General features: G+C 42.6%; 1 protein-coding gene across 2 annotated transcripts in view; it reads right to left on the bottom strand.

Moving 5' to 3' along the window:
* MED12L (mediator complex subunit 12L) overlaps positions 1-24,351 on the bottom strand; it is a 318,889-nt gene that overhangs the window by 230,583 nt on the left and 63,955 nt on the right. For both annotated transcript variants that reach the window (XM_060100193.1, XM_060100192.1), the window contains exons 5-10: positions 24,123-24,292; positions 21,180-21,290; positions 20,084-20,353; positions 16,724-16,873; positions 15,793-15,892; positions 15,337-15,473 (exon numbers count right to left, since the gene is read on the bottom strand). In XM_060100193.1, the coding sequence (XP_059956176.1) occupies positions 15,337-15,473; positions 15,793-15,892; positions 16,724-16,873; positions 20,084-20,353; positions 21,180-21,290; positions 24,123-24,292 (938 nt within the window). The remainder of the gene's footprint in view (positions 1-15,336; positions 15,474-15,792; positions 15,893-16,723; positions 16,874-20,083; positions 20,354-21,179; positions 21,291-24,122; positions 24,293-24,351) is intronic.

Genomic DNA, 24,351 nt, shown 5'->3' on the forward strand with positions numbered 1-24,351 from the left:
TGAGGCACGAGACTTAGGATGCAAGCCACAGAATATCTGAAGTTTGAAGCTTTCTTCTTACATTGTTTTACATTTGTTTTAGAAATGTCCCCAAATCTATTTTAACTGAGGTATAAGGAGTAAAACGTCAGTCATCAGGAAGGAAATCACTTACTTAGAACAGCTGAATCTGTGACAATTTCCAAGAAAATTAAGAGTCTCCTTGTATATGCTTTCACTTACACAGGATCATAAGCCAGCCCCATCAAGCCTCCAGAGCTCAGTTTCAAAGGAAACAGAAAAGGAGACCGACGGCTGAACATCAAGGACAGCCGTTACAAAGCCCAAGGACTTCTTCACTCCACTGCTGAGCCCCTTGGGTCCTCACTCACTGCCTCCCGTCAACACATAATCCCAACGAGCCAGGCTAGCGGGTCTCCCAGTCCAAGGAGGAACTGGAAGGAACAAACTGGAGGGGAGGCCGGGATGCTGATCAAAACTCACGGCCTTAGAAACAACAAGCATGAAGAGTGACAGCCAGGCGTAGAAAGGAACAAGAGTTATAAGCAGACCCAGTTAACAGAGGTCGGTAGCCTGGATCTGGGTAGGACTCAGCACTGCCACCAGAACTATCAGCTGTAGCTGCCGTGGTCTAGAGATGGGTACCACAGACTGAGGACCAGAAGAGTCAGAGAAAGGCCACAGGGACCCAAGTGACATGAACTGCAGCGGAGAGGGGGGTGTAAGTAAGCAGGGGGGTCGTCCCTCTATACAATCGCACCTTTCCCCGCAGAGGAGCTGTGCCAAACACTGAACATCCACTGCTCATTTTTAACATCTGCCCAGTTGTATAAACACTGTGCCAAAAGAACCAGACAATCACAGTACTGGCATTTATATGCTATGTGAGACGCTCTTAACTTTTTAGAATCCATAAGCTCAATTAAGGTTATGATAGCTAGAGGCACACTCTCAAGAAAAATACACATATACACACGTGCACTTTAGCACAACACTTCAGAAGGTGTGAGGACTCTGAGAAGACATCCAAGAATCCCTGATCAGCTTTTAGATACCAGCAGACAATTCAGATCATGAAAATCAGTTTATTCCAAGATTTTTACCCATCCTACCCTAAGTTTGGTTAAACACATGCTGATGTAAAGAAATGTTATCTGGGGCAGATATCTCAAAAGGAGCTCTGAGTCTCTTCATTTAAAACAAGAGAAATAATTCAATTACAATGTATAAAGGTTGAACATAACATTTAAAAAAGAAAGCAAAATGGGAGGAGTTCCTGCCTGGATTCAATCCAATCCTGGGAAAAGCAAAAAATATAAAAGTCAATGCAGTGAAGCGCCGCATGCTTAGATTTAGAATATTAAAGAGAACAAAAGGATTTATTTTAAAAATACTGCCATCAGTTTTTAATAAATTCATCGGCCAGTAATGTGCACTATATCTACATTTACAAAGTTTTTTTCCCTGTGCATCATCAAACAAAATGAAAATGTGCTACAGAAGAATAATTGACTCACCCAACGTAAGTAATAAACTCTGCTTGACCTAGAAATGCATAGAGAAAACTATATAAAGGAAAAGACTTCTTTTTAACACATCCAGATATTGACCACTGGTTTGGGGCAGAAAGGTGCTAGAAAACAAGTCCTGGGAAAGAGAGAATTCACTTTCAGAAACACTTATTAAGCACCCAGGATATGCCAGGCGTTGAGGAGATAAAATTTTTAAAGATCTGGCCCTTGGTCTCAAAAAGTTCACCCTCTAGAGGGAAAAGCAGAAAAGGCAACTAATCATAAAGCAACAAGCTGTTCTGAAGGTGTGGGGAGGAAAGTGACTAAGTTAAGGGCCTGGCACCTTCCACATCTCATAGGCGATGAGATGTGCCGGCTTACAGACATCTGAGATACTAACTTGAAGACACACGGGCCTGCAGTCTACCCACTGCAGTTGTGGCCTCAATATGTAACTATTAGGAATTAAGTGAATTAAGAACATCAGGGGGAAATGCTGCTAAAAGACTGAGTTTTAAAATATAAAATTTTAATTATGCCCATAAACAGTTATACATTTCAAAATCTATTTTCAACCAATAAGTATTTTCCAATCCTGGCCAGATTCCAAAAGTGCAAAGTCCACTCCTTTCTGAATATCAAACAGCCTGCCAAATGAGGCCACTCGTGGGCTTCCCTGGTGGCGCAGTGGTTGAGGGTCCGCCTGCCGATGCAGGGGACACGGGTTCGTGCCCCGATCCGGGAAGATCCCACATGCCGCGGAGCAGCTGGGCCCGTGAGCCATGGCCGCTGAGCCTGCGCGTCCGGAGCCTGTGCTCCGCAATGGGAGAGGCCACAACAGTGAGGGGCCCGTGTACGGCAAAAAAGAAAAAAAAAAATGAGGCCACTCTTTCCTGAGGACACTGGAGTGGTGGGGAGGGAAGAACTGGCAGGCTCAGTGCTGATTTTAAAAGAAACAGTAAGCTATTACAAAAGAAGTTTTATGACTAACTTCTCAGAAGATCATAGCGGAAAATCAGGTGATATTATACCAACTTCAAGGCAAGCCATCTCTGCAATAGAAATAATTACATATTTATATACTTGAGTCATAAGGCGTTTCATTCTTCTTTACTATTGAAAATTGTTATCACATAAATTTTTAAAATTTAGCATTGCTTTCTGAGGTACCTTCCCATTCAAACATCCCTTTCCCCACTATTTACTACAAAATTTTGGTTCATATTTTAAGTGGTTTTACCAAGAGGTCTTTTCTAGACTCCACTAATTATCAAAAATGAGGAGGGGCCCCTGCTTACTTCACTCTAAATGCCAGCTCCAGGGTACACCCCATCAGACACGTTCAAGAGGCATATAGACAGACAACCACGCACAGATGCCTCATACCCCACCACCCAGAGCCCTGCCACTGCCCTGCTCTAGATAATTTTTAGAAAATTATTAGAGGATGGCTTCCATTTGTCTGCCAGATGCTATCTTACAAATTAATTCGAATAACTGTCCAAAGGACACCATGACTTCAAATATGGAAGTTGAAACGCATTCTCATCCTGTAAAGAGATGTCTAAAAATATTAAACTCCCTTTCTTTAAGGCAACCAATAACTGTAGAGTGGAATTTAATAAATATTATTTTAAAACAAAATAACTTCAAGGTAAAAATTTGAGGTAATTTAGCAGCTCAAGATATGAACTAAATATAGGCCCCTGCCTTCCACGAGATGGCAATTAAGTGGGACAGACATACATGTATACAAATACATACATGTATATAAGTAATTTGGACACATAAAAAAAGAAAACGAATATTATTGCAGAAAGCCAACAACATTTAACAGGAGCAGAGAGGACTGAAGGGAATTATTAGATATTTCTTTTAGAAGGTGGCTTTCAAGAAAAATTTTGAGGAATGAATTAAATTTCAAAACTGAGACGCACAGGGAATTCCCTGGCGGTCCAGTGGTTAGGACTCAGTGCTTTCACTGGCGGGGCTTGGGTTCAAATTCTGGTTGGGGGACTAAGATCCCACAAGCCTCCAAAAAAAAGAGAGAGAGAGAGAGACGGGAGGAAAAAAATGGAATTTAAAAAACAAACAAAAACTGGCTGAGCAAAAGGAGAAATAAGTATATGGTAGGCAGAATAATCTCCCTCCCCCACCCCAAAGATGTACACATCCTCATCTCAGGACCTGTGGATATGTTACTATAAATGACAAAAGGGGACTGTGTAGTAGTTGTGATTGAGACAAGGGTCTTGAGAAGAGGCGATTACCCTGCATTATTTGGGTGGGCCCAATGTAATCACAGTGGAGCTTGTAAGGGAAAGGGAAGGCAGGAGAGTCAGAGGAAGACATGCGACGACGGAAACAGGAGTCAGAGGCAGGGAGAGATTTGAAGATGCCACACTGTTGACTTTGAAGATGGAGCAAGAGGACACAAGATAAGGAATGCAGGTGATCTCTAGAAGCTGGAAATGCAAGGAAACAAATTCTCCCCTAGAGCCTGCAGAAGGAACGCAGCCCAACTGACCCTTTGATTAGGGCCCAGTAAGATCATAACCTCCAGAACCATAAGAGAATAAATCTGTGCTGTTTTAAGCCACTAAATTTCTGATAACTTGTTACAGCAGCGATAGGAAGTTAATTCGAAGAAGTTTTAAACAAACACACAGAAAGTAGTGTTGAGGTTCAAGGAATTACAGGGGCAGAGGCCTGCTGTTTATATGGCAAATAGAGGAAGGCTACAATACAGTATTAAAAATCCAGGGAAAAGAGTTTAATGATAACTCATGGAAGAAGAGTACTACGAACTAGGTAGTAGCCTCATTAATACATTCACTTATTAATTCATCAATAAATATGTATTGCCACCAGGCCCTCTTCTAGGCATTAGATATAAACAGTCTCATGTATTACTTTGTAGGAATAAAAGGTGGTATTTCCCTTTTGGATGAAATGTCTACCATATAACAAGAGTCTTTAAAATGTTCCCATTATTGGCTTCAAGAATTCAATCTCTGAGATTATAGCTCAAGGAAATTATCTTAAAGTAAAATGATATGAGTCCTCTAGGCATCAGTGAAGCCTGATACCAAGATACTCACCCCCTCCCAGCTCCCAAAACTGACAGAGTTTCCCTCTGAAATTTTAAACAGTCACCTAAAGGATCAAATCAGAGAAAACCAGGTGACCTTACAGGGAGAGAAAGGTCCACACAGATGATTCACAGGCCAGAGAATCTGTCTTCAGCAGTGGAACCATGGAAATTTTTGTGATGGTGGTTTTGTTTTTATTTCTATTTTTCTTCAGGAAAAGAGCAATATTTCAATATCTAACTAAAGTTGCATAAGTAGGAGAGGCAGATAAGACAGGCTTGTAACGGAACACAGGAGAGGGGAAGTCAGAGGTGCACGATTACCAGCAAAGCTCAAATCCTCTCAAGAAGAGAAGTTCTCAGACCTCAGACAAGGTCTGCTCTCTGTCCGCCCACCATTCCTCCCTTCTTCCGGGAACAGCACCCTTACTTCTTCTGGGGGTACTACTGCTCCTCCTGCCCCAAGTGGTGCAAGGAGGGGGTTACTAATTGTAGTGCCCCATCCTCTCAGCTTCAATGCGACATTCTGGAGTTGGGCCTTTGATGGGCAGTGAAGACTTTAGGCAATTCTTTGAACACAAGAAAAAAAAATCACTCTATCAGGTACTCATTACATGCACTGCTCTCTGCTCAGTCTTGTAAAATATTCTGGATGATAAAGAGACTAGCCCTGACCAAATGAAATTGTCTGTTTCTATTCTGATCAAATATCGATTTTCAGAACAGGTTTTCTGCAATATGTATTGCTTATTCTAGTCATTACTAAAGTCTTAGCACTTTTTTTTTTTTGCGGTACGCGGGCCTCTCACTGTTGTGGCCTCTCCCATTGTGGAGCACAGGCTCCGGATGCGCAGGCTTAGCGGCCATGGCTCAGGGGCCATGGCTCAGGGGCCCAGCCGCTCTGTGGCATGTGGGATCCTCCCAGACCGGGGCACGAACCCACGTCCCCTGCATTGGCAGGCGGACTCTCAACCACTGCGCCACCAGGGAAGCCCAGTCTTAGCACTTTTAACTGGCCAAAGCAGACAAAACAAAAAATGGAAAGTATCAATACTTGACCTTAAATGTAAACCTTTCAGTCGCCTCTAATGAAAATTTAAAATGAAAAATAACTTGGTATGGGCTTAATCACTCTCAAAATCACTAACAAAGATAACGATGGCAAATTTTCAGGTGCTAGTAACAAAAAGAATTAACATTTATTATTGAGTGTTTACTCAGTTTACAGTCAGACACTACGATGTGTTTCCAGAATTATTTCTTTTGATCTTCACTACCTATGAGCTAGTTATTATGATTATCCTCATTTTACAAATAAGGAAACCAAGGCATAGAGATGTTAAATAACTTGCCCAAGATCACTCAACTAATTAATGGAACCCTTGCCACAAGATAAATCTTGGGAAATGAACTAAATAAGTAGAGCTACACTGTGTTCAAAGAACCTGGAAGGTGATCTTGACCCTCCCCAAGAGTACGCGATGGCCCCGAGCTTCTCTTTGCTCTTCCGCCTCTACTCTGGGTGCTCAGAGCAACAAAGTATTCTTCTCCCTTGTGCAATAATATTTATTTCCATGTAATATGCATCTTTCACAACATAGCTTCATGGCTACTGGCTTTAAATATCCATTAGGAAAGGGAAACACACCCTCTCAACTATTAAAGAAAAGTACTTCATCTTCCCAAACACTACAAGCCAGAGTTGGAGTCTTCATGGGAAGTAACAGACAGCTTTTCATACTGGTACTTTGACAGACAGTAAGAAGTTGTTGAAAATACATAGCACGCACCCCCCTAGCCTCTAACTACACACAGGCAAATGGATAAACAAGAACAGGAGTGAGACAGAGAGCCATGACACATAAAGTTAAGGTCACAGAAAAAGCCCCAAACTAGGGGGTCAAGAATGTGGGGCTGGACTTCCCTGGTGGTTCAGTGGCTAAGAATCCGTGGGCCAATGCAGGGGACACGGGTTCGAGCCCTCGTCTGGGAAGATCCCACATGCCGCGGAGCAACTAAGCCTGTGCGCCACAACTACTGAGCCTGCGCTCTAGAGCCCGTGAGCCACAACTACTGAAGTCCGTGCACCTAGAGCCCGTGCTCCGCCACAAGAGAAGCCACTGCAATGAGAAGCCCATGCACCACAACGAAGAGTAGCCCCCGCTTGCCACAACTAGAGAAAGCCCACACACAGCAACGAAGACCCAACGCAGCCATAAATAAATAAATTTTTAAAAAAAAAGGAATGTGGGGTCTAGCCCTGACAGAAATTAAAATGTAATCATGGCAATAATAATATTAACAACTGTAAATTTTCAACCACAGTGATAGCAGGAGTAATAACCGAAAATATTTACTGAGCAGATACTGGGTGTTTTACATACATCATCTCTAATCTCAACAACAAATTTTAAGGAGGTGCTGTGATTCCCATTTTACAGGTGAGAAAACTGAGGTTCAGAAGTTAAGTAAGATGGCCCAGGGCACAGAGGTCAAAAGTAGCAGGACCGGGATACCTAATTTTTTCTGTTGCTCCCATCTTGGGTGAATCAAGATCAGTGGAAGCACAGGAACATCATGATTACATGGAAGTCTCCCAAGGGGCTCACATGCACCCCAGGAAGCCTGCCTCCCAGCCCACTCCAACCAACCACTGCTCCCCGCTGTTCTGGCCCTGACTTGTACTTCTCTAGGGATGACCCAGACCTCTAACCTAATTGACATGCAGAAAATGAAACCACAGGAGTGAATTACCAAAGATTTCATTCCTCCTCTGACACTTGCTAGATCAGATGCTTGTACAAAGCAGGGATCTGTCTTTTCCATGGTTTTATTTTCAGTATCTACCACAGTGCCTGGCACATAGTAGATTCAACAGATATCATTAATCAAAGAGTAAAAGCAATAATACAGTGTTACATGAAACCAAAGGTAAAAACAAGGTGGATGGTGGGGGGGGAGGGGATTTACGATTTGTTCCCCACCCCTGACACACACATGCACTTACTTAATATGGAAAAATAGGGGACTTCCCTGGTGGTGCAGTGGTTAAGAATCCACCTGCCAACGCAGGGGACACGGGTTTGAGCCCTGGTCTGGGAAGATCCCACATGCCCGCGGAGCAACTAAGCCCGTGTGCCACAACTACTGAACCTGCGCTCTACAGCCTGTGAGCCACAACTACTGAGCCCGCGTGCCACAACTACTGAAGCCCACACACCTAGAGCCTGTGCTCCGCAACAAGAAAAGCCACCGCAATGAGAAGCCTGCGCACCACAACGAAGAGTAGCCCCCGCTCACCACAACTAGAGAAAGCCCACACACAGCAATGAAGACCCAATGCAGCCAAAGACAGACAGATAAATAAATAAATAAACTTATTCATTTAGAAAAAGGAAAAATAACTGATTTAATCTAACAGTTGATTAAGTATAAAACACTAGAAATGTTCCCATTCCTAACTTAATGAGTCATGGATGGATGCTGGCCACAAAACCTTTATTTAGCATCATTCTGAAAGACTGAGCCAATGGAAATAAACATAAATACTTGAATGGATATGGCAAGATTACTACAGTGTGCCTAAAATGATTTTCTCCTCCCAGCAACCCAAAGAATTGAAAAACATCATGACTAGAAGAAAACAGACAACTAAAAAGTGATGAAAATACTAAGCAGTCATGAAAAAAACAAAAACAGAAAAACCCTGCAGAATATTCTGTAGGAAGCTATCCCATTTATGTCCCCCAACCTAGTTGTTAAGTGTTCACATACAAGTACATAAATGCCCAGGAAAGTATTCAAAAGATATGGACCAAAATGCACCGTGGTTACTGCTTGTGTATATAACGGGTGTTTTGTTATACGGTCTGCCCTGCTCTACTGCTTTCACAACAATCCTATGATTGTTGAGCAAACTGAGGCCAAAGGTTAAATAACTGGTTAAATGTCTCAAAGATACTAGGTCACAGACCTAAGAGTCAAATCTAAGCTATCTGCCTCCACAGCGGGGACGCATGCCAAAATGCCCCCCCTTCTGGGCAGAAGGGTGGGACAGGAGGTCCAAGTTGTGGGCTGAAAGGGACTTCTTGATATCAAAAATGTATTCATGTACTATGTGTACAGAAATCACAAGAAGAGTGTTCGCTTCGGCAGCACATATATATATATATGTATATATATATATGTATACGTATATATATATGTATACATATATATGTATATGTATAGCTGATTCACTTTGTTATACAGCAGAAACTAACACACATTGTAAAGCAATTATACTCCAATAAAGATGTTAAAAAAAAAAAAGAAATCACAAGAAGAAATAACTTCTATAATGAAAACAAGTGAGAGAGGATGGATGGACCCAAAATTCAAAAACCAGTAAGATCCTTCAACTACCAGCACAGTCATCTGGCCTCAGGAACGTGGGATCCACCCATAGTGGCAACATACTAAAATCATTATTAACTCCGCTGCAAATCATCATCATTAATGGTGCTACCTATATCTATAATAAAGATATTCCAAATGCAAAGAAAGATTCCCGTCATAAGGGGGATTTGTTACATTTTTCTTTCCTAGGAGAGGGTGGGCACAAACTATTTAAATAGATTAAGTCTAATTCATTTCTTATTGAATCACTCAATAACCTAATGATCTCTAGAAACTAACCACAGGTCTATTCTTTAACAAAGAAGGAAAAATAATTGGCCTGAGAAGCAGCTTTCCTTCAGAAATTTAGAAGGTACTTGGTGAGGTTGTTTGCTATTTTAAAATAAGAAATTTCTTAATATACATTATAAAACAGTACCATAAAAGGGATGGGGAAAAAAATCAATGACTCATTACTGTAAGCAACAGCAAACAAAAAGGACTTGAAATCAGATACTGAATAAAGCTTTTCAATAGCTTTTTAATCTGAGACTAAAAGGACATGTTTACAAATGTAATTAATCACTCTTAGTCAACATTAAACAAAATGGTCATATCTGGACAAAAACATTATTCATATTACAGCACCAATAAATAATATGGGATAATACACAGAGCAGTGATATTAGCAAGTCACATGGTTTGCAACCTGAAGCACATTATGGCGATCTGGATGAATTTCAAGAATTGCATAAGGCAACAATTGTTCTGAACTGTTAACAGAGTGTAAGCCTGTGGTACACAGTCAGGAACAGTATTTCTAACAGTCAGAATCACCATATAAGGCAATCAGCCTAATAAGATTATTAACCACACATTCAGAAGATTTATTATTTAAATATAAATATGCATTCATTTAAAAAAAATCTTTATACATACAAATGTTTCCATGTGTCTATTTCCAAAAGATATTTGAGAAAGCTGATTTTTGATGAGGGAAAGGGCAGTTTCCTGGTCTCACAACCTTAGAATCAATGTTGCTAGCTAGTCTTTAGGTCTTGTGACATCTGAGAAACAAAACCTGCACCCTGAAAGCAAAAAAGACTTCCCTTTTTTTTTCTCTTTAATGCAGCAGTTAAAAATAGAAGAACTCCAAGTTCTGAGAAGACAGGAGGAAGATAAGAAAATTAAAACAATTGCTGAGTATTTAAATCAACTGTCATTAATTTGCCCTCTGCCAAAAAATTAATTTGCTATCCCTCAGTTAAATCATCAACATTTAAATAATAGTAACACGAATGAAGAAAATAGTTTTGAGAAATACATAACTGCATGATAACAGTAGTCATTTATGAGATGAATTAGAATCACAAAGTAAACCCCTCCAAGTCCATGAAAAGTGCCATGTCTCTCAAACTGAAAATAATTAAAACACTAGACTTAATTTCCAAAAGTCATCACTGTATGGTACAATAAACTTTACTGCTTTCCTCTTGCGACAAATGAAAGAAATACACAGATGAGAAGAAGGGAAACATAAATTTCTAAAACATGGTGCTAGGTTCAAATCACTTGACATCCAAAGTTGCCCAGCCAAGAACAGAACAATTGGCATTTACTAGACGTTTACCATATGCCACCATATGAAGTGGATTCTGTTAGTAAGGTCATGGCACTGAGGGAGGTAAGTAACCAGCTTGGGGCCCCATCCAGCTACTCTACAACAAAGCCAGGATCCAAATCCAGGGCTGAACTGGCCTCAAGCTTGTGATATCCTACAAAGGCCAGATTTCTCAACTTGAAGATTTTCTAAGGTAAGTACTACATTAAAATTGCCATGCTTTTAAAAATCAGTTAGAGGTTATGACTGCAAATCAGTATGCCCATATCAATGTGGAAACTGTTCACGGCAATTATAAAGGTTTTTCCCTCCTTTTTCCAAAATTACATCTGACACTTGTTTGTTCAGCTACAGGTAACTAAAATAAAATGACTTTTTAAAGAAGCAGCACAAGAAATAGAATGTACTAGTCAAGAATGTTGTTCTGGGACCATTTAGGACTCCAATCCCTATTCGCCCACCAAAGAGTCGGGTATGAGCTTAGGCTATTTACTCAACCTCTCTAAGCCTTGATTTCCTCATCTGTAAAATAGAAGAATAAAAAAAAATTTTTTTTAAACGTGTGTCTCATCAGCCATGGAAAATTTCTTACAACAGGGCCTAGCGGCAAAGAAGTACTCAAGAAAAGGCTGAAGAAGGAAAACAACACACAAACAAACCGAGAGGCCCACCCCCATCTAAACGGATTCATTACTGGCCCTCCTCGATAACAGCAAAGTCTAGGTGTCTGGCCACACCACTTTCTCCCGCAGCTATATTAATATAACTGCCCTTGTACTAATAGATTTAGTTTAAGAAAGAAGAAAACAGTAACTGTAAAAGATGAGCAACGCTTCTTCCTTTGGGTGTCCAGTAGGAAAGTGGGTAACTTCTGGGGCACAATAAGCTCCGGCTGGGCCATGATCAAGACTCACAATGACTGTTGTAACACTCCAGCACACGGCACCTTGACGGGAAGCCATACGTGCGTGTTTTCCTAGTTCGCTTGACTTTTGCCTCATCTGACCCTCCTATCTTGAGTCCCGGTTTTAAAAAGTGACTTTTTCTTAAACAACATTAAAAAAAAAACAAAACACAAAAACACCCGAAACATTGAAATGAGCGCGCTCTCTCTGACAACATGGTACTCAGCCACCTCACCAGGGCGAGCCAACCCCGTCCAACTGCTTCCCCACTGAGGGCAGAGCCTTCATGAAAATCCAAGGACGTAAAAAGCCTGATAGATCCAGGCTGTGCTTTATGGATTAGCAGACTGTGCAACGGGTAGAGGTGTGTGTGTGTGTGTGTGTGTGTGTCTCTCTCTCTCTCTCTCTCTCTCTCTCTCTCTGTCTCTTTCTCTCCCCCCCCCCCCCACGGAAGTCCCAAGGGATCATATTCCTTCCATCTGTCTTTCACGGTCTCCCTAAATCCATCAGTCTGGAAGGACAGCAGCTAGTGTTTACTGAGTACCCATTTACAAGCTATAAATATTGAAATGTTTCATCCATATGGTTTCGTGCCATTTTCCCATCATCAGCAGACAGAATGCCCATTTTACAAATGAAGAAACTGAGACTCATCAAGCTGAGTGAATTGTCCGTGATGCCACCAAATACATGCACTAACCTGCTGACTCGCCAGCTGAGAGCTCTCCTGTCAGCCGCCCACCCACCTGCACCTGCACGTACCTCTTGTGCGTCTGAACCTGAGCCACCGGTAAAACCGACATACTGAATAGACCTCATCACTGCCCTCACCCTGAGCCTCCCAGCCAAATCTTTCAGAGGGGTTGCCGCTTCCTGTTCATAGTCCCAGCAGCCTTTTTATGAGCACCCAAAAAACCAATTAAACATCTCCCGAGGGCTTGCTGGGCCTTGGCGCGGTGCTGAAGGCTGGTGGCGTGCCGGTGAGCAGGAGGAAGCTGCCCTGGGGCTGTGCAGCCCTCGGCTCACAGGAAGAGACACGGAACAAAGCACAGCCGTGACAGAAAAGACACGGAGCTTCTGCCTTGTGGGTAGAGTCCTGCAGCCGCACTGATGCGGAGCTGGCCCAGACCAGAGCTGAAAGAAGGCCTGTTCTGGACTCTCCATTCAAAAACACCCATGTGAACTCATCACACCTGTCCAGGGAGCTGGATTTAACAGCAGGGGAAGAGGAAATGCACATCTGCCGCTGTTCTGACCAGCTTCGGCCATTGCAGCTGGTTTGGCCTTGTCATTACTCAGGAGAAAGTCTGCTTCCTCGGGCACCACAGAGAGAAGGGAAAAGGCCTCCTTTTGACTCTCCCTCCTCTATCCATGTCCTCAGGGCACCCCAAGACGCAGCTGCAGCTGCTTCTCCCCCCAAGCCCGACATAAACGAGGGGAGAAGCCAAGCGGAAGGAAGCGGTCTGGGGGCTCTGGAAGTTGAAGGGGGCACCTCCCGACCCTGCTGCTCAGAGGTGAGGTCAGCAACACAACCCCTGCCTGTGGGTCACACGTGACAGACTCAGGCAGGGCTTGGAATCAGGAGGTCCTCACGGCCCCGAAGTAACCCCCTCGCGTGGGTATCGGGCTCCTCCACCTCTAGCACGCACAGCACAAGTGGTTCTAAGACACTGAACAGGAAGCTACCCGAGTCAGTGCTGCATAAAACACGTAGCAGGAGCTGGAACGTGACAGGCAACTGAGCAAACACGGCCCACAAGACATATGGCTTGGCCGGCACGGTGGTTTAAGATTGGGAGAGTTTACATACAGATCCCCACATCCAGGTTCTCCCGAAACACGGGACGATCAGGCAACAGTGGGTCTACAAAATCAAGCAGAAGCCGAGATAGGCTGCCCTGTTCAGAAAGCACAGCCCCTTTCCCAGGCACCTGGGCTCCACCCTTTCGGTGTCCCGTCCACAGCAACCCACCACATCTCACGCTATACTGAATGGAGAGCCATGTAGCGCAAATCTAGAACAAGTCAACGTTAGGGATTTTGGTAAAACTCCCACCAGGGAACCATGCCGTCTTGACTCAGCACTAGGGTAGAGAGCTCAGCGATCCAAAAGGACACCTGGAATTTCAGCTGTCCCTGCTGTCCTTCCAGAGAGCTCACCTCTATGTATTAAAAAAAAACTTAGTACTGTTGAGACCTTTTAGCTAAGAAAAAGTCTTTATTACCAAGAGAGAGACTTTCAGGTCTCTGTCCCAGAAGGACACAGCAACACTCTAACCCGCCTCAGTAAGCAGAGAATTAGGTAGACTTATCATCAGTGTGCTCTACAGAGATACTGAGGCATCTCTACTGAGACTCACTCACAAGGAATTAGAAAACACACTCGGTCTGTACCTCACTCTCAATATGCCGACCTCCTCCTTGGCATCCATGGTCTTGAACCTTATCTTTGAGATGCAAGGTGCTGACTCACAAATTATTTTAAAAAGAAGAATAGCCTGGAACAAATTCACATCAGGTTCACATGAAGGTGGGATAAGGAAAGGTTTTTGGTTGTTGTTTTACCTCTTCTTTCCACCTATGCGTTCTCAAGGGCGAGTATGAAAATCAAAGATATTTATAATCAGTTAACTATACAGTGTTCCTTCATACAGCACAGGGAAATATAGCCATTATTTTGCAATAACTTTAAATAGAGTATAATGTATAAAAATACTGAATCACTATACTGTATACCTGAGTCTAATATTGTAAATCAACTATACTTCAAACAATTAAGTTAAATTAAGTGTTCCTTCAAGATGGGCACCATGTGTTAAAACTTACCTCTGCATTCCTGATGCCTCCACAACTTGGATATACCATACATGCTTTCCATTGTGAAAGGAAGAGAAAATTTTTATTTCTCCCAAAATAAGGTTGAGAAAACATTACTGAAAATTCTGTCCTAATAGAGCAGTTCAATAATGAGACACTGCTAGGAAAGCATAAAATAAAAATTGTCTGTGATGCTTAATTTTATGTGTCACTTGGCTAGGCTATGGTTCCCAGTTTTCTGGTCAAACTCCAGTCTAGATGGTACTGTGAAGGTTTTTTTTTTTTTTTTAATAAAACGTGAATAACGTTTAAATCAGTAAACTCTGAGTAAAGCAGATTATCCTCCATAATGTGGGTGGGCCTCATCCAATCAGTTGAAGGCCTTAAGAGGAAAAAAAAACCAAAGAAAGAGAAGGTTCCCTGTGTCTCCAGCCTACTGGCCTACCCTGCACATTTCAGACTTGCCAACCCCTACAATCACGTGAGCCAATTCCTTAAAATAAATAAACTTCTCCCTTGCTTTTATACTATATATATATATATATATATATATATATAATTTTTCCCCCTATTGGTTCTGTTTCTCTGGAGAATCCTGTCTAAATACATTGTCTACAGATTTTTCAAAGACTGTGACCACAACAATTCATTCACTGCTCTCTGACACGCTAAATATTAGAACACATTCCCCTTAAATTAAAACCAAACCATTATATAAAATCCAATCACTAGATGAAGGATATTCTGCTAAAACTAAAATGATGGGGAGTGATGATAAAAGGGCTAAGAAAAATCTTTTCAACCAATATACTTAGATAGACCAGCCCGGGGGACAGTTCATTTTAATAATGCTGAGTTATTGTAGTCCAACAATAGAATGATTTCAGGGTGTAGACGCCTTCATAAGATATTACATTTCACAGAAAAGGCTTTGTCAGAATTCAGTGAATAAAAAAGAAGAAAATATACTAAGAAAATAAAAGGTGAAAAGAAGAAAAGAAATATTAACTCTACCTCTTGGTTATCTTTGTTTTGGTTTGCCCAGAAAATCTTATGATAAAGTGTCTCCATTGAATTGCTGGAATCAGTTCGGTCAAAACAGTGTCGATCCAACACCTCCAACGTGTGCAAAACCCGACTAATGGTCACCCCTAGGTGCAGAAATTAAGCATGCAGTTAAGGAGGGCCAAACAAAGCCAGAATAGCATAGTACAAAGTCATCATTATGTGGGACAAAGGGAATTTTAAGACATTATCATTCTCAGCATAAAAGAATTGCCAACAAAATCAAACCTGACATTCTAGACAGCCAGGATCTAAAGGGCATAGACTGACGAACGTCCTCAAAATGCACTAGGGGGCTAAGTCCAAAAGCATCCTTGTTCAGAGTGAGGACTGATTTACAAGAATCAGAAACACGGCAAAAAGTCCAGCGTTCCAAAGCACCCCTTCTTCTGTTGTGTTCTGTACCTGCTGTTGACTCTTGGCACTTGTCAAAAGACCACCGAACTTCCACTGCACGGCCTCTTTGTTTGATCTGCTGTTCTACCTCATAAATCCTTGCCCGAACCTGAAAGATAATCACTTCTAATTAACTTGTGCTTGGAAAGCCACAATGGCTGTCTAAATCACGTCAGGTTTTTCCACACGAGCAGAGCATCCTCCAGTGAGCTACAATCTCGATTGCACTGTAGGAAATTCAGCCTGCTGCCCAAGGAGTGCATTTTAAAATTTACAAGTGCTGATTCAATGCCAGTTTTCGATAATAAATACTCACAAAAATAAATGCTTGCCAAAAAAATCTTTACAAGTGAAATATTTTCAGGACATCAGACAGAAAGGTAAAAGTTCTAAAATACCATCTTTGGGCCATTCTTCTGTGTATGAAAGCAACTGGCCAGGCTTTATTAATTTAAGAAAACTGCTTGGTTTAAAAACAAAAAAACAAAAAAACAGAGCTCTTGTTCTAAATATTTGTCATGGTCCTGTGGTTCAAGTTTCTTCAGTCTTTGAACCAAATAACCCAGCCCTAATAAAAACATATAACAGTTACTAAATATCCAGACTCCTAACTCTATAGTGTATGACTATACTAATATACAGACTACTAACTCTGGATGTTGTGGTCACGTATTAGAACCACCACCGTAATTACTGTCTGGGGGGCAGAACTGTCCACAAGAACAGCCCAGCAAGAGGGTGAGAAGAAAAGGAGCAATGTGACAAACTTCTGCAGTTCAAAGGGGCTACTGACTTCCCCAAGGTCACTTGGAGAGATGGCGGCAGAGCTGGGAACAGCCCCCAAGAACCTGAGTTTGCTGCAATCCAGGCTTAGCCCACTGTGCTGTGATGCCTCCCAAGAATGAAAACACCCAACAAACCACTGTAACAGCAAGTCTACCTGCTGGTTGAAAGCCGTGTTCCCGCCCGGCATGGGGAGGCTGGAGGGGGCCACCTGCAGCAGGTCCAGGGGCGAGCCCGGGTTCGCGCTCTTATTGTCATTTGTGGAGTAGTTCCACACCAAGGCACTTGGGCAACAGAGAGTAACAGTCTGGAAATAAAGCAGGAAAATCCAGACGTTTAGAGGAAGGAGAAGAGAATCACAACAGCTTAAGGGTCATAAGCAAATTACAGTTTCCAACCACTGAGTTTAAAATATGAATGTCTTACCCCATTCTCAACTTTTCAAGTGATGAGACAAAAAGCTAAGATAGAATTATTCTTTTGAATAGGAGGAAATAACACCTATTGAGAAATTAAGGAACATTATAATCTAAAACCTAGGAAACTTAAAAAATGCAATAATTGTCATTTTAAAATTGTCACTTCAATTTATTTCATGCAATTAAAAAAATGAAATGGAATTAGAATATGTAATTTCTAAGGTTGTAAAAGCTAAAAAGCTTTTTTTTTTTTTTAATCTCTCAAATAATGGTGCAATAAGTAGCCTCATAAATGCCGGGCAGGCAGTAAAGCTGGATGGCGGGTGGCAAACTTTTTCTATAAAAAGCCAGTTAGGGGGCTTCCCTGGTGGCCCAGTGGTTGAGAGTCTGCCTGCCGATGCAGGGGACACGGGTTCGTGCCCCGGTCCGGGAAGATCCCACATGCCGCGGAGCAGCTGGTCCTGTGAGCCATGGCCGCTGAGCCTGCGCGTCCGGAGCCTGTGCTCCGCAACGGGAGAGGCCACAGCAGTGAGTGGCCCGCGTACCACACACACACACAAAAAAGCCAGTTAGTAAATGTTTTAAACCTTTCAGGCTACCTATAGCCCCTGTCACATACTCTTCCTTTTTGTTTCAGTAATGCACTGAAATGTAAAATCTGTTCTTAGTTTATAGGCTGGACTTGGCCTACAGCTTGTAGCTTGCCTACCCCGACCTTGGACCCCTGTAGACATTTTTTACTCAGCCTCGCTTGCCCTTTCTACGCCCATCTTACTTATACATCACAACAACCTCACGAGGTAGGGAGTGGTATTCCCCCCACTGTACCGAAGAGGAATACGAGCCGCAGAGGAGATGAGTAGCCGGCCCGAGGTGACTTCAGCACACAGGCCTGGAACCACTATGCTAATCCTACTACCTCCTAACTGTGGATTAAATAGCATAGCTCCTATTTAAGTAAGCACTCACTCTGTGCTGAACACCGTCCTGGAAGCGACAGTGTAAGAACTGTCGCCATCCCCCATCCACACATGGGAAAACAGAGCCTCGAGGTCCAAGTCACTAAGTGGCAGAGAAGAGGCTAAACTCGGGGCTGTCATGATTCTAAAGAAGGTGTCTTCACCATGATGCTATCACGCCACTCTACCGCAAACTGCATCAGCCTAGAGAATGAGTGCAATGTTTCTTTTCTAAAATGCAAAATTAATTATTAAAAAACTAGAATCTGAGGCCCAGGAGACATCTTCGTGGAGACCAGATGGCAGATGTGAATAACGTCAGCCCCTGAACCCCACCAGTGCATCTGTCCCCGCTGGCCCACACCCCGATCTCCTCCGTCCCATCCGTGAGGGTGTGGGGTTCTCGCCTCCTGTCCACGAGGGAGCCCTTGCCTGTGCACTGAATTCCGAAGCCGCCAATATCCGGGCCACTGACCCATCAAACACCCACCTCTCTGCTCTTAATCTTAGACTCGCTCTCTACCAGTTTGCCCTTAGCTTAGGAATACGTTCAAGTCTGTCCATTAAAAAAACAAATTTTCTTAAAATCTCCATTCACCTAGCAGGAACCTCTATCTCTTCCCTTTACAGGCACGATTCTCACCATTCACTGATCATCAGTGACCACCATGTTGTCAACGACAGTCTCAGCCATCTTCTTATCAGACATCCCCAACCCACTGGCCACTGCCCACCACCAACTCCTTCTGGCAACTTCCTGCAGTACCTAGAGAGGCAGTTTGGCATGGTGGTTAAGAGTGTGGACTCCGGGTCCAGGCTGGGTGTGATTTCCAGCTTCGCCACTTACTTGCTGTGGGACCTATGCCACCGTTTCATTATTCCTGTTACAGGAATAATATTGGCTCCTTTCCCATAGGACGGCTCTGAGAACTAAATGACACAATCTATGCTGCAACTCAGAACAGTGCCTAGAACATAATAAACGCTCTTAATATCATTACAGTTGAATTAGGACAATATTATTCTCGTCATCTTTGTTTATAGCAATACTCTCCCCCACCGTTCTTCCCTCTGCAGTCTGGCCAGACTTTCCTGGTCACCTCTGAGAGCTTCCCCTCTGCTACCTCTTAACCACTTGTGCCGCTCGGGTCCACAGGTCGTCCCTCACTACCAACTCTTTAGGTAATCGCCCCCCACTCAGGGTCTTGACCAGCCGAGTGGCCCTGAGTGACCCAAATCCACACACCTGGCCCTGTCTGCCCACGTCTTCAGAATCAGACATGTAACCACCTCTTGACCATAACCACTTGGAGATCACAAGGGATAAGATAGTCCAAAACTGAGCTTACCTCGACTCGTCCAAACTTATTTTTTGCCTTGTCTCTCTCTCCCCCACCTCCCCACTCCCACAGATCTTCCCTCTACTGTGGCCAAAACAATCTAACCAACCACACAACTGACCATGTCACTCCCCCACATAAAACCCTCCAGTGACATCCTAATCAGAAGGCACACAGGGGGTCTTCTACACCCTGACCCCCAACAGATTTCACACTCTATGTATTCTGTGAAGACCAACCTGCACACACGATGACTGATCAACCCTCTGGGCCTTTTCCCACGCTCTCCTTCTGCCAGGAACATTTTAACCCCATATTATACGCACTGGTCAGGGTCACTTCCTTCAGAAAACCTCCCTGAATTCTAGGTTGGCCTAGATGTTCCACTTCTCAACTCAGTCCTCTGAACAATCCCCCACCAACCAGTCCCTTGTCACAGAACATGGAAACTGCCCTTGTATGAGCCTGTTTCCGGACAAAACAGTAAACTCTACCAGAGTACAGACCGTGACTCCGTAGCCAGCCCTGTCCCAAAGCCCCTTAGTAAACGGCGGGACACATTAGGAGCCCGAGAAGTGTGACCTGAATGAACACTGACCTGTGCGCTCCTAGAGCTAGGACAAGGCTGTATCTCACTCCTGGAGGCACCCGCCCAGCTGCTGACACGCTACTAAATGTTCAAGCAGTGATGCTTGGCAGCTGAACAGAGCCTGCTAAGCCTTTTGGATCTTGAAGACTCCCAACTCAGTTGTTTCCTGGACTGAATGGTAACATAAAACAGGAAGGGCCAAGGACTTACCTGCAACATACAACTAAGTCCATAAACCAGGGGGCCGTGCTGTGCACAGGAGAGAAAGTCGGAGAAGGCCAGCTGCACGGGGCTCATGCCAGGGCCGGGGGGGCCGGGACTGGGGGCCCCGATGCCCGAGCTGTTTGGTCCTATCATCATGTGGGGCGAGTGGGCGGCAAGGAGGTTGGGGCCATCGCTAAGCAGCAACGCAAGACGCCGGGCACAGAAGTAGGCAAGGCGGCGGGACAGGTAGGCCGACTGGACAAACTCATCTGAATACTGAGGAGCACAAGGACACCGGACTTCAGTCATGTCTTAGGCTATACCTAAATGTAAAATGCTATCATTTCAACACAGAAAGTATTCATGAGATATTATACACTCCTTCTTCCACATCAAGTCTGAAGCCTGGTGCGCACTTTAAATCAAGAGCACATCACGATGTGAACTTGCCACATATCAAGGGCTCACGAGCCACGTCTGGCTAGCGGCTACTAGAGTGGACAGCACAGATACGGACATCTTAGGGAGGACACAGGGCACCAGTACGGTGTGGTCTCTGGGAGGGTACTGGGTGAGAGAGAGAATGACTTCTCAACTCAATACTCCGTCATATTGCTGGAATTGTCAAATGCATGAACTACCTTTCCAAGAAATTTTTTTAAAATAAATTTCATTCAGATAGCCTAAATTTTAACAGATCTTAGGCCAATCATGAAAATAGGAAGTTCCCACCCCCAGTGGCTCAAAGAATATCAAAAGAATGTAGAAGAGCCTCTATATCCTTACAAAGAGACAATTTGTTTTGTTTTCACAGTAATCTGTGTGAACAAGGAGACAGTATTTAAAGAGCTGTTTGCTCAGCTCAGGGAAGGGGGGAAATCAATGTGGGTAAGAATACTCGAAAGGGACACGTGGCCCAGCAAATGACTGCTACAACTTACAAGAAGCCTCTTATCACTTCAAGTGTTGGAGCATCAAGACCTTTTCTCCTTCCATTTCAAAAAGAAAATATTTCCTCTTCCACCTCCACTTACCACATCATTCTCATCAGACTCGTTCCTTGCCCATAAAATCAATTGGCTCAGGGTTACATGTACTGTACCTGCAGCATTAGTGGTAATAAGAGTTTAAGAAGATCATCATCCATTGGTCTGATCTTTTCTAACACATCCAAGATCCACGTCAAATATTCATGTTTTTCTAGCATTCCTTCCTTAAATGAACAAAGAAAAATTACACTAATAATGTTAAAACAAAACCAACTAAAATTCAAAAAAGAGCAGTCTTATCTTTATGCTTAAGTGTAATTTTGCTATTGTTTTTGTTGTCGTAGTAAAACATGGTCTCCTTGATCAAAGTTCAAATTCTAAACAAAACAAAGAACTGGTGCTGTTCTGTATGGTTGATTGGAGGGGTTTTTTTTTGTTGTTGTTGTTCTTTGGGTTTTGTATACCTGCTTCATTCTAAATTGATAAAAATTAATTCCTACAAGAAAGAAAATTCAGAAGCTTTCAGATTCCCAGGGCATGTCAAATACCTGGCTAGATTTTAGGGTACTATGAACTCATATTCATAGGAGGAAACTTGGCCAATGGTAGTAATTACAAAGAACAAAAACACCCATTGTACTATCGTATCAAAAACAGAAGTTGGAAATCCTATCAGACCCAAGGCCCCTTAGTAGCCTCCTTCTCTATCCTAAAGTGAATTTCAGCTACCATAACCTACCTATGAAATATAACCTTAAAAGTCAGTATAGGGCTTCCCTGGTGGCGCAGTGGTTGAGAGTCTGCCTGCCGATGCAGGGGACACAGGTTCGTGCCCTGGTCCAGGAAGATCCCACATGCCGTGGAGCGGCTGGGCCCATGAGCCATGGCCACTGAGCCTGAGTGTCTGGAGCCTGTGCTCCACAACGGGAGAGGCCACAACAGTGAGAGGCCCGTGTACCGCAAAAAAAAAAAAAAAAGTCAATATAATGGCCTAATTATCTGTAATATAAAGAAATAAAAGGAATTTATAATAAAATAATGTATAAATATTCTGACATAACTACACTAAAAAACAACATACCCATAAATTTCCAAAATGCCTCACAGGGTTGGTGTAGCTCCTCTTAACATAAGCAATGTTAACACTTTCATCTATTGTCTTCCTATGTGTGTACATATAAATACACACATTCTTTATGGCATTCTATGCACGCACATATTTAATGTCATATTATAACCTTGTATTATGATTCACATCATAAAAGAATCTTCAAGATAGAAACAAAAAGCTATGTTTTCTGGGAAAGCCACTTAAACTTTTATGGTCATTCTGGTTAACAACCTTAGTAGTTAATATGAAGTCCTACTTTGTTCCCAGCAATGCTGACATATCTACGTATCACCAGTGGTCCACTACCATGGTTATCAATGATTTGTGTAAAAATATACTGCTAAATTATAGTTTCTATATTTAAAACATTACAGAAAGAGGGAAGAGATATGGGGACATATGTATATGTATAACTGATTCACTTTGTTATAAAGCAGAAACTAACACACCATTGTAAAGCAATTATACTCCAATAAAGATGTAAAAAAAAAAACTGCATAGGAATGACCTACAGACACACACACAAAAAACGTTACAGCGACACCACATTGACATGATAGCAAAGTGTTCACTTATTGCTAATTTCTATTTTTTAAATGCTTACAGTCAAAAAAAAGTTAAAAGGTTAGCCACAGAAAAAGTGCAATTTATAATTTTCAGACCAATAAAGTAAACTTTAATTTAAAGAAATAAATAAAATGGAACCTTGCATGAAGAATTAAGAGATGGTGAAGGCAAGGTTCATAAGAAAAAGTATCTTCATAAGCATGACTTCCAACGACTACATAACGTCCATCCTCAAGATGCTTTTGGTATGTACCTGTACCCTTATCTCTGCACATGCACACCTGCACATGTACATACTAGAGACAGTTTCATGTTTCAGAATAAGGTGAATTAAAATATGATGAACTTTTAAATTAATGTCCCAGTTAGATTCATCCGTTTAGGACCTACCTAACTGCTTCCAAAAAGGAGACACTGATCTCAGTGTTCCGAATACATAAAGTAATCCTTCCAAAAATACTAAGTATGCTGAGAGACACTTTTTTCGAAGATGCAGACTAAATCCTCAGCTCAAAAAAAGTCATAAAAGCTCAGAGCAGGCACCGAAGTAGTCTTCTGCTAAGTGGTACTAGAATTGGTTAAGAGTTGTTTTTACTGATTTAAAACTAACAATGCTACTTCCCAAAGGACCGGGGAAGTTTCCTACTTCGAGCTCTTAGAAAAAGTTGCTTACCACCTGGAAACTGTAATTAAAGTTCTAAGGGGGGAAATTTTAGAAACCACACATCCTTTCTACCCCCTTCCTCTTTGATCAAGATAGCAGGTCGTGAACGTCTATGCTGCTAACACAACTCCAGCTGAATACACTCGTCCTTCCTCCACGCCGGGAGTAAAGATCAATCGAGGCAAACAACAGCACAAGCGCCCTCTTCTGGTCAATATGATGTACATCAGCGTGTCAGGATGGGAGTTCAGTCCTTCCTCAATGCCCTTACCCCTCCTCTCAACTGCATTTTAAACTGCAGCTGAACAAAATTAAGATGACCCTTCATTGGAGTAACTAAGCTCTAAAGGAGATCTACCATAAGACAGGAGGCATCAGCACAAACATCTTTTTGAATTAATGCCTCCAGTTTTTGCAAAGTAAATGGCTTGGGAGGATTACATTTAATAGCGCAATTACAAACCAATTAATAGCATTAAAAGAGCTGGTATCACTGAAAGCTGGCGATCAATATGTATAATAGGAAGCTGTCATCTCAGGGCAAAGGTGTTACCTTTAATATAATTCAGTGTGAGATATGTCAGATGGCTTTCTTTGAATGTATTAGTTCATACAGTGATATAATTTAACGACCCCCCCAAACACTAAACTGTAAGGAATTCGCTCTCCTCTTAAAAGCGTGCTAGCAGCCTTTGAGTTTCGTGGGAAGGTTACCTGGAACATGTGGAATGCCAGCTTCTCGTTGTACTCCCACTGCCGCATTGCCTGCTCCACATCGGGCGGCACGGGGACAGGGCCATCGCCCGCGCTGGAAGCCAGGTGGTAGAAGTCGGAAATCTTGGCCAACTGCTCTCGAAGATACCTGGTAGATATTTGTGTCCATTCTGCATTTAGAAAAAAAAAAAATCCATTTCCAGCTACGATGAATGTAAGAACTTTTTCT

This window comes from Mesoplodon densirostris, chromosome 5 (genome assembly GCF_025265405.1).
Source record: "Mesoplodon densirostris isolate mMesDen1 chromosome 5, mMesDen1 primary haplotype, whole genome shotgun sequence".
Classification (NCBI taxonomy): domain Eukaryota; kingdom Metazoa; phylum Chordata; class Mammalia; order Artiodactyla; family Ziphiidae; genus Mesoplodon; species Mesoplodon densirostris.